At 43.1% G+C, this 9,942-nt stretch overlaps 1 protein-coding gene across 1 annotated transcript in view; it reads left to right on the forward strand.

Moving 5' to 3' along the window:
* LOC129332929 (claudin-19-like) overlaps window positions 1–9,551 on the forward strand; it is a 29,053-nt gene extending 19,502 nt beyond the window's left edge. The window contains exons 3-6 of the mRNA XM_054984248.1: window positions 2,012–2,176; window positions 6,330–6,411; window positions 7,112–7,222; window positions 9,173–9,551. Coding sequence (XP_054840223.1) covers window positions 2,012–2,176; window positions 6,330–6,411; window positions 7,112–7,222; window positions 9,173–9,272 — 458 coding nt within the window. The 3' untranslated portion in view covers window positions 9,273–9,551. The remainder of the gene's footprint in view (window positions 1–2,011; window positions 2,177–6,329; window positions 6,412–7,111; window positions 7,223–9,172) is intronic.
* The last annotated feature ends 391 nt before the right edge of the window (window positions 9,552–9,942 follow it).

Genomic DNA, 9,942 nt, shown 5'->3' on the forward strand with positions numbered 1-9,942 from the left:
CTTTCAATCAGCATAGAAAAAATTGTATACAGTTTATAAGTTCTCATACAATTCTGTAAACTAACAGCCACTTCTTACAAGGAATCAAGTCGAGGTACATAATATTCTGAACAGTGTAGATTGACCAGTCATAGCCAGGAATTAAAGGAACAACATTCTTGGATGGCATCATTCATTTTAAAACATAACTGGGAAAGGATTTCCGAGGCTGAAGCTGAATATCTCCGGATATAAACAATATTTAACCTTCAGCGTACATGGAAGCAAACTTTCTGTGCCCTTTTTTCATGGCCTCTAAGTTCTAATGTTCTAAAAACATTTGCAGGATCAGAAATGCAAAACATAGGGTGTAAGAAGAATTTTCTCACAGGCTTTGGGCAGCCCAGATCAATGAATTTTGAATTGAAAGTCAAGGGGCTACCCCAAAATTCCCTAACCCTTTCAGCCACCTGCACTTGAGTCCCTGGTGGCTGAGGGTTGCATACTAGTCTCTGCTACCGGGCATGTACCACCCTTGCTCTGGCACCATGGGGGGAGTTTTGTGGAGCTCCTGCTAATTATTTATTTGCCAAACATAGGTGGTCTCAATCATGGGTGGAGCTCCTCACTAGCTCACCACCCTTGTTGTCATTCATGTCCACATCCTCAGAAAATAAAATAATTGAACTTTTAGTGAACAAAATTTTCCAACCTGTGATCCAGATTGAAGTAGGAACTCAATCTAAAGAATCCAGAGAGCATATACTTTAAAAAAAGAAACAGGGAATATTGTGCTCTAAGCTTCTGTTCCCACTCTGATGAAGGGAACTCTGACTCCTGAAAGCTCATACCGTGGAAATCTAGTCAGTCTTTAAGGTGCTATTGGACCCAAATCTTGCTCTTCTACTACAGTCCAGCACAGCAACCCATCTGTTCCCACTCTGTGTCTGTTACATTCCAGATCAAATGGTTAGAGGACACTCAAAAAGCAGAATGCTAATTTTATTTCCATGAGAGAGGTAAGCTTGTGCTCTCTCCAGTTGAAACCAGCAGAATATAAAATGCTAAATGTTTTCAGTGTTGTGCTGCCTGTAGGCTAACATTCAATTTTTGAATGCTGGAAACTATCTAGCCAAGTCAAGAATCATAGGCTCATTAAAGTGGATGCTAGATAATAGCTCATAATTCAGCCACATAATACAATGTTATATAAACATAAAAATCATGCGGCTTACATTGATTTCCTCATCACCTGTCCTTGCCACTTGATTCATTAGTCATTTGCTGAAATTACTATGGATTGGTAAGTTGGTTTAATAAATAACTTGGTGAACCAATACACGCTGGGAGAAAGTGTTCTCAAGCATTTCTCTGTTCCCCCTTTAAGCCAACTGATGGCTTAAAGGTAACAAAAGTTCTATTTAGCCAGTGAAAACAGTGACATTGTTGTACTATAGAGAAAGGGACATTGGGAGGTTGCATGAAAGATTTGAGGACCTCCACTTTTCTCTCTCAGCCTTCATCTCCCATCCAGCAAACAAGTTCAGGAAGACAGAGAGAAACTCAGTCTCTCTCTACACAAGATGAATTACAGGAGGATGCTCAAGTGAAGGGAGACACAATGTTAGCTGAGAAGCCAAGTTTTAAAAGACTGTTGGAAAGCTCTGTCAGTTTCACCTTTCTAGAGCTGGCAAAGATCTCTCCTCAAAGGGTTTGTTTATTTTCTCTTGGCCTCCACAAAGGAACGATGAAATTGACAGACACACTGAAACACAAGGAAATTGTCAGAAGAGGTGTAAAATATTCCTAAGTAGTATTTCAGCAGTTTTGGATGAGAGATTGGGCCAGCTACTTTGTACTTCCAACAACTGGATCCTAGATGCTGCTTTATCTTAATCAGATATCCAGATAATTTGCAGCTAATAATTCATTGCTTCTGATCATTTATTTGATCAATGCATAATTATGAAGTACAATATTGCTTGGCTTTTGTTACAGAAACTGACTTTGGTCAATTTTCCTTCTGTTACAGCTTATATTCAAGCATGCCGAGCCCTGATGGTCACTTCCCTTGTTTTGGGTCTTCTTGGCACTCTGGTGACAGTGTTTGGTTTAAAGTGCACTCAACTTGGGACCACTAATAACTACACAAAAGCAAAGATTGCCACAGTAGGAGGAATGGTCTTCATTTTATCAGGTGAGATATCAGTAGGCCCTTTAACAAGTGTGAAGATAATGGAATCCTGTGGATGAAACGGACTGAAGAGCCATCCAGTCCCAACCCCTGCTGTGAGGCAGAATGACACCCCTCTACCAGCCCCTCACGAATCAACTGATTCGGTCCAAGCAGTTCCACAGAGGATGTCTGCAGAGCGAAGAGCTCTAGGTGACTTGGACTAGAGTGGTTCCTCATTGGGCAACTGTAGCATGAGTACCATTGTCTAGTCACACACTTATTATGGAGGTTCCACACAATGTCATAAACTATCCAGTGTTTCCCCGTTTTTTTAAGAGTTGCATTCCTACTTTCTCTTTTAGCTCATTTTTGCAGTATAGTTCTAGTTGTACAGGATAGAAGTTCAGTCTGAATCATCTGGATATTCTTTGTGGTGTTAATATGCTGAGATGGCTACTCTGACACAGCTCTGGTGGTATCAAAGCAGAAAGTCCTCCCATCTTCTGGTTGATAGTTATTTCCTTCCTGTCACGTGGGACTTTCTCCTTCAGCCTTCAAGCTGTACAGCAAGTGCTACCAGCATCTGCATTTTTTTTGTTTAATTGGCACCCTACCAAACTAGCACCATAGCACTATAATGACAAGTATTACTACTAACACATACAACATTTTGTAACGTCTTGTGGAGGGGGGGATCAATGAGAGGGGCAATGTTTTATCATGCAGTGACATTATAGTGTATATCAGCTCTAAAAACAAAAGGCTTTAGAAATCTACACCTGCAGGTGTCTGCAAAAAGGTGCAGACTACAGAGTCATGATCCTCTCTCACTGTGTGGATGGGAATATCTGGCATAAAAGTATGGAAATTATATGAAATCTAAAGTTGTGTGACTCCTCCATGGTAATGCTGAAACAGTGCCACTGCCAATGAAGCATCAGGGAATATTCTGAGTGTGGAACAAACGAAAAAGCCCTGGAGAAAATTCTTTCTTCATCCTTATAAAGATGACCTTCTGTGTGGTCAGAAGACCCTGGTTTTGGAAATCTGAACTACGACTGGGGATCAGAGAACCTCATGGGATAATTCTCCCGGTGGTCCCCACTTTCACTTCCAACTTTTTACTCCCACCAATTTATATATTGCCCTTCAGGACAATTTTTAATGCCACACTCAGAGCGGTTTACTCAGTGTGTTATTATTATGCTCACAATGTAATTGTAATCACCCTGTGAGATAGGTGGTGCTGAGAGAGAGCTGTGACTGACCCAAGGTCACCCAGCTGGCATCAAGTGGAGGAGTGGGCAATCAAACGCAGTTCTCCCGATTAGAGTCCTGCCACTAGTCTTAACCACTACACCAAACTGGCTTCCTCCCCATTCTGGTAGCTGCTTGGCAACCATCACTATCTTTAATTCCCCCAACTGTGGCAATTCATGGTGGCACAGATTCATCACTACTATCTTATATTTTCTTGTAAACCCCCACTTACCTATTTTTAAAGTATTAATATTTTTCTACAGACTTGGCAAATGTCCTGTGCTCTGCAGGCAGTCTGGGTCTAGGCTCTTCTGAATAAGGCCTCAGGTTTTCCTGGTTAGACTTGGGACTGTAGCCTGAGGCTTAACGTGCAGGGACTGCTAATGGACTGGTTGATCTAGCAATGCAGCCTTCCCAAATCCCACCCTAAATAGGCTGGGAGTTAATCTGGCTCAGCTGCACTTGCTGGCAGGTGTGGAGGCTCCTGAGACTAGGTGGCACCTTGGTCAGCCTACTGCACAGATAGGGTGGCCAGCCTCCTCCTAGGGGTAGGCACCCCCTGCTCACCTGGCTGGTGTGTGTGGGGAGAAGAGTAGGGAGGCAGGCTAGGAACCACCAGAGCATGATGCAGTGAAATGGAGCATGCATGTGCTCTGAAGGTCCTCCTGATAATGTACTTCTGTGAAAATACCATGTTTGTGGGCAATTTTGATCCACGAAGACCCCTGTAGCTTCTGGTTTTAAGCCAGAAGGGACATCATTGGGGCCTCCAGAGCATGGGTGTGCAAGGCAGCAGAATCAGGCCCCTCTGCCCGCCAAGAGACCCCTGTTCCCTGCTTTTAAGGTGGGGGAATGGCAACCCTATGCAAAGAAGTCTTACTCTCAGAGCCCTGTTCTGGATCTAGGATTCCCAGATCCTCCGCTCCCCCCCCTCTCCCCCCACCACCACTCACCTGGCCAGCAGGGAAGAAAGGTGGGAGAACAGGCCTCCCAGGTGCGCTCCAGTGCTTTGCAGCGAGTCATTTTAGGCCCCAGACAGGCTGAATTGAGCCCATTTGGGGGTTAAATCGGCCTGCTGCAAAGTGCACATGGGCTCTCAGGCCTGTACAATTACATCACTTCCTGGAAATGACATCATCATACCAACCTGGGACTACGTTTGTACACGAAGCAGGAAGTAAAGGTGAGTGCCAGGTTCCCACCCCACCCTTCGCCAGGAGGGTAAGGGGACCTGGCAACCCTATCCTGGCTGGGAGTGCACACTGCCAGTCTGGCAGTTTGCCTCCTTTGCATTATCTCTGCCTGGACCTCCCATCAACACCTCTCTTGCAAAGCGGGCCTGAAGGGCTACAGGCCTGGGGGGGTGTCCTGCCTGGAAGAGGCCTAGAGGCTGGCTCAGAGGCCAGTGGCAAGGTCTCCCTCGCATGCTCTGTAAGGTGTGACTCACAATTATTATATGCTTGTCTCATTCAGACTGACACAAATTTCCAAGGACAGACAGGGTGAGGTTGCCTTTGCTAGGAATCAGACAGAAAAGTGTTTTTCTTGTAGGTAAATCTCTGGATGCTTTATATCTTTAAAAGACAGTTATACTTCTCTAAGAAGGGACAAGTTCCTAGCTCAGGTTCTTTCCTTTGGAGAGGAGAGCACTGAGGACTTAATGGTCTTTTTAAATTACTGGCTTTATTCGCAGATATACAGGGAAGGCACAGAGATACTCCTACAGGATAATAGATCTGCTACCCCACATATGAGAGAACGCACGTGCACTCCATAGTGCTTCAGCCCACTCCAGCAGTGTCTGCCCCCCACCCCCCAGTATTGTGTTTTCTTTTGACAAATTGCCTCCTTTCAGCTGTAGGAAGGTATCTCTTCCAACCCTGATGGGGTTTAGAATAAACCATTTTCTTGCATTTAAGAACCACTGGATAAACTTCTTCTGCAGTGAGACATTTAAACATCCTCCTAGCCATGTGTGATATTTACACTGCGATCCTAAACTGGATTACACCCTTCTAAATCGATTGAATAGTCTTAGAAGCATGTAACTACTTAGGACTGCACTGTAAACCTCTGTCTCATGTAGAGATATGATTGAAGGTTAATCTTGTTATATTATTTCATGTTTATGGAAGTTAATAGCTGAAACTGTCAGAGTTCCAGATAATATTCAGGCCCCGTAGCACCTTGAAGACCAACTAGGTTCCTAGGACATGAGCTTTCAAGAATCAAAGCGTATGTTATTTTCTTTTATGTTCCAGTTTCCTAATTAAACCCTTTTTTATAATTTTATTTGCTTTGTTTACCAGACCTCCCTCCGTATTGAAGCCATGTCAAAAACATTACTTTTGATATAATATAGAAGAAAGTTAGTCTGCAGTCTGCAAACTCTTTGAATATACAAAGCTAACTCAGGGCTTTTTTTCTGGGTAAAGGGGTAGTGGAACTCAGTGGGTTGCCCTTGGAGAAAATGGTCACATGGCTGGTGGCCCCACCCCCTGATCTCCAGACGGAGGGGAGTTTAGATTGCCCTCACTCCCCCGTCTGGAGATCAGGGGGTGGGGCCACCAGCCATGTGACCATTTTCAAGAGGTTCCGGAACTCCGTTCCACCGCGTTCCAGCTGAAAAAAAGCCCTGAGCTAACTTATATTGATTCTGAATCAGTACTATCTATTCTACTTGCAACGGCTCTCTGGGGTCTGAGGCCAACCCAAACATCTGAGACACAAATGCCTTTAACCTGGAAATGTCGGGGACTGAATCTGGGGCCTTCTGTATGCAATGTTTGTGCTCTACCATTGAGCCACAACCCTGTGCTCAAACAGATGTGCAGAGAAACATCAGCTTTATTGTTGCTTTGGGTCAGGAGCACCCAGAATCCTGACCATTAAATGAACTGTATTCTTTCTCCAGGTCTCTCATCAATGGTGGCTATTTCTTGGTATGCTTCGCAGATCACAGCTCAGTTTTTTGATTCATTCTATGCTGGAACCAAGTAAGTTAATGGAACTCTTAGTACTGTTAGCTCAACTCGGTCACTATATTACATAGACATTTTTAAGTGATTCCAAAATGTGTAGGGACTAAATGTGTGATTAGAAGACAGTAATTAACATTAGCATATCATCAATTGCATAGCAACTGTCAGAAACTAATATTTGGCTCCATATTTTCTATATTGCAATTCTCTTAACTAAGATTAACACAATGCAGGTTGACATTAGCATGCATTATTGCTTGAATAACATTTTACCCCATTTTTCCATTCCTGGATTCTGTCTGATGGTCACACTCCAGTTGTTTGACTTCACATGTAAAAGAGATATTGTGTGTGTGTGTGTGTGTGTGAAACTCCCCCTTCCCTCCCTAGCTGAGAATCACATTGAGCGGATGGTTTTTTAAACTACAATTCCCAGGGATCATTGCAGGATCCAACACTTGCCTACGTGTGTTTTGACCCCTAGACTCCTACTTTGACCCCACCTCCCCTCTCTGCATCACAGTCTATTATGCAAACCTCTTCCATAGGCTAAGCATGCATACACACACAACTCTGTGGCAATAGCCTTTCCTGGCCTTCCCCAAACCCTTTCTTCACTCTGCTCATGTCATAGTGACAGCCATATACCAGAGATATCATTATCTTTGATTTCATTGGGTACTGCGTCTATAGAATCTTGTTTGTTTGTTTCCAGATATGAACTAGGCCACGCTCTGTACATAGGCTGGGCTGGCTCCCTGCTTTCAATGCTTGGTGGGATTCTCCTGATATGCTCATGCAAAGGAAGCAAAAGAGAGAAACAAAGGTATTTGAAATGTTTCTATTGAAGAGCAAAAGGAGTGAATGAAATGAACAGAGTTTATATTGGTCCAGATAGAATTTTAAGGGACTGTATGTTTTCTCTTAAACCTCTGATATACTGCCAGCAATGAATCCCATGTATTTCCTTTGCATTACTTTTGGAAGTTTAATTTAATACATTTAATTTAATACATCAAATGAATTAATATACATGAAATACTGAAATGCATGGGATTTTCTTCTGAGAAAACATGGTTATTGGGCTGTAAAAGGCGCAAACTTGTACCTCAGACAAGAGTGACTTCCACTGAATAGCCAGCTTAGATTGGGCTCATCAGGTCTTGGATGCCAAGCAGAACTGGCCATAGTTATAACATAATCATAACAACATTTGATTTATATACCACCCTTCAGAACAACTTAATGCCACGGAGTGGTTTACAAAGTGTGTTATTGTTATCCCCGCAATAATCACCCTGTGAGGTGAGTGGGGCTGAGAGAACTCTGAGAGAGCTGTGCCTGACCCAAGGTCACCCAGCTGGCTTCGAGCAGAGGAGTGGGGACTCAAACCCGGTTCTTCAGGTTAGAGTCTGCCACTGTTAACTACTACACCAAACTGGCCCAAGTTAGTACTTGGAAGAGAGACCAGCACGGAAGACAGGGATTGCTGTGCAGAGGAAGGCAATGGCAAATCACCTCAGACTGTCTCTTGCCTGAAACATCCCATGAATGGGGATGCCATGAGTTGGTTGTGACTCAACGGCATGTTCTTTCAGACATTACCCCTGCCCCTGTGTAGTTTCACTCATAGAAACCAGCTCCCTGGGCTGCAGTAAGACAGTCGCCACCACCCTTCCATAGCTAATAACAACATGATGGTTGGTGTGTGTCAATTTCAGTTGGTGAGACCACATGGAAGGTAGAGAACCCCACAACACTGCTCCAATTTCCCTTTGAATATATGTTCACGGATGTCTCAGCGTCTCCTTTAGTTGGCCCCAATTGTATAAATAGCCCTGTTTCACTGAAGAACAGTTGTATGGTAGGTGTTTTCAAACACCTGTTTGTCACACTTTAGAGTGTACACTTAAAGGTTAGGTGTACACCTAAAACTGTACACGTGTGCAAGAAACATGTGGAACTGCATGGTGCGGATCACTTTCAAAAAAGGTTACACTCTGCCTGTCTGTAGATTGGCAGGGAAAGGTGATTGGGAGGGGTGGGGACTACATCCAGTTCTCCTCCCGAGGGGTGATATTTTAACTTTTGTTGGAACAGATCCAGTGAGCAGAATGAGGGCTGATTCACATGCTACAACGACCTCCCCTACAGATACTGTTGAGACATGCTGTAGGTGTTCCATGCTCAAACTTAATTCCCAGGTCCATGGGGAGCTTCTCTTTGCCCCATGGAGGGAACTTATGTGTAGCCTGTCAGTACACATGTCGCCTATCAGTAGATGTAAGTTTTCCCAGGGGACAAAGAGCGGTTTCAGGACTGGATAATCATGTGAAGGGAAGGCTTAAGCTCCCTTTTCTTGCATGTTGTGATTCTGAACTGAATAGAGCCCATGAACACATGGAAATTGTTCTGAGCACACATCAGTGGAACCTGTGGCAGACATGTGGGAGACACAAGCTGTTGGATGAATACAGGAAACCAAATGTATGAGGCCTCTGTGTGTGTATCATCTGCCTGAGGAACACATGCAGAGACCTGTTTATACACAGTGGCTCTAGCTAGATCAGGATACTAGTGTTCTTGGTGGCAATCACTGAAATCAACTTTGAGCTCCCATTGTCTAAAAGGAAGTCTGCTCATTATTTTCTTATTGATCTAGCTTTAAAAAGTCTTACACTGTATTTGTATTTTCTCAGAGTCATAAGATCAGTTATATTTGTCACAAATATTAGAGGGAATGATACCAAACATGTACACCTCTTTTCAATTACAGAAACTACAATTACGATTCTGCTACTACCCAGAGAGCTAATGAACCATTTATTTACAAGAAAGCATCAGAGACAGTCACGTCTGCCAAAGATTATGTTTAGATTTTTAATCTTTTTTTATGTATTCTAAAAGTTTCATTTTAGGCAGACAGTTTTCTTATTGGTACTGAATGTTATGTACGTATGAAGAATTTATTTCTGAGAATTGTTTAAAGCTCAGTGTCTTAGGAACTGGCTATATGAGAATGTATTTCAGGGTAAAATGAAGTTATAATATTGTACATACCCCAAACACAAAAAGTTTTTTTAGATAAATATGTTGCCATACAGCAGCAGTGTAAGTTTATAATTATTGCTGGAATAAAACTGCTTTTGACTATGCGTTAATAAGCACAATCTGACTATAAATGCTAACTAGTTATGGACATTTACCAGTGTTAAACTCGTTGCATTTATGCCATTCTTTAGAGGGCTCAAAGCACATCACACAGAGAGTAGTATTCCATCAGCCATCACAACTAAAAGAGGTAGGTCCCTGATGGGAACAACACAGCTTATTGCTGAGCTTGTGTCCTTCTCTCCTCTCTGCAAGGCATGCAATTGAAGGGTTCTGGGTTTGGAAAACCTTAGCTCAAGGTCCAGTTCATCATGAATTGGAATGCAGACACCTAGAAAATTCAGAATTAGGGGGAATGGCCAAACTAGTTTGTCAAGATGGCTGCATTTGGATACAAGCACATTGTTGCTTGATTCAAGGCTTCCTAGGTCAAAA

This window comes from Eublepharis macularius, chromosome 6 (genome assembly GCF_028583425.1).
Source record: "Eublepharis macularius isolate TG4126 chromosome 6, MPM_Emac_v1.0, whole genome shotgun sequence".
NCBI lineage: Eukaryota > Metazoa > Chordata > Lepidosauria > Squamata > Eublepharidae > Eublepharis > Eublepharis macularius.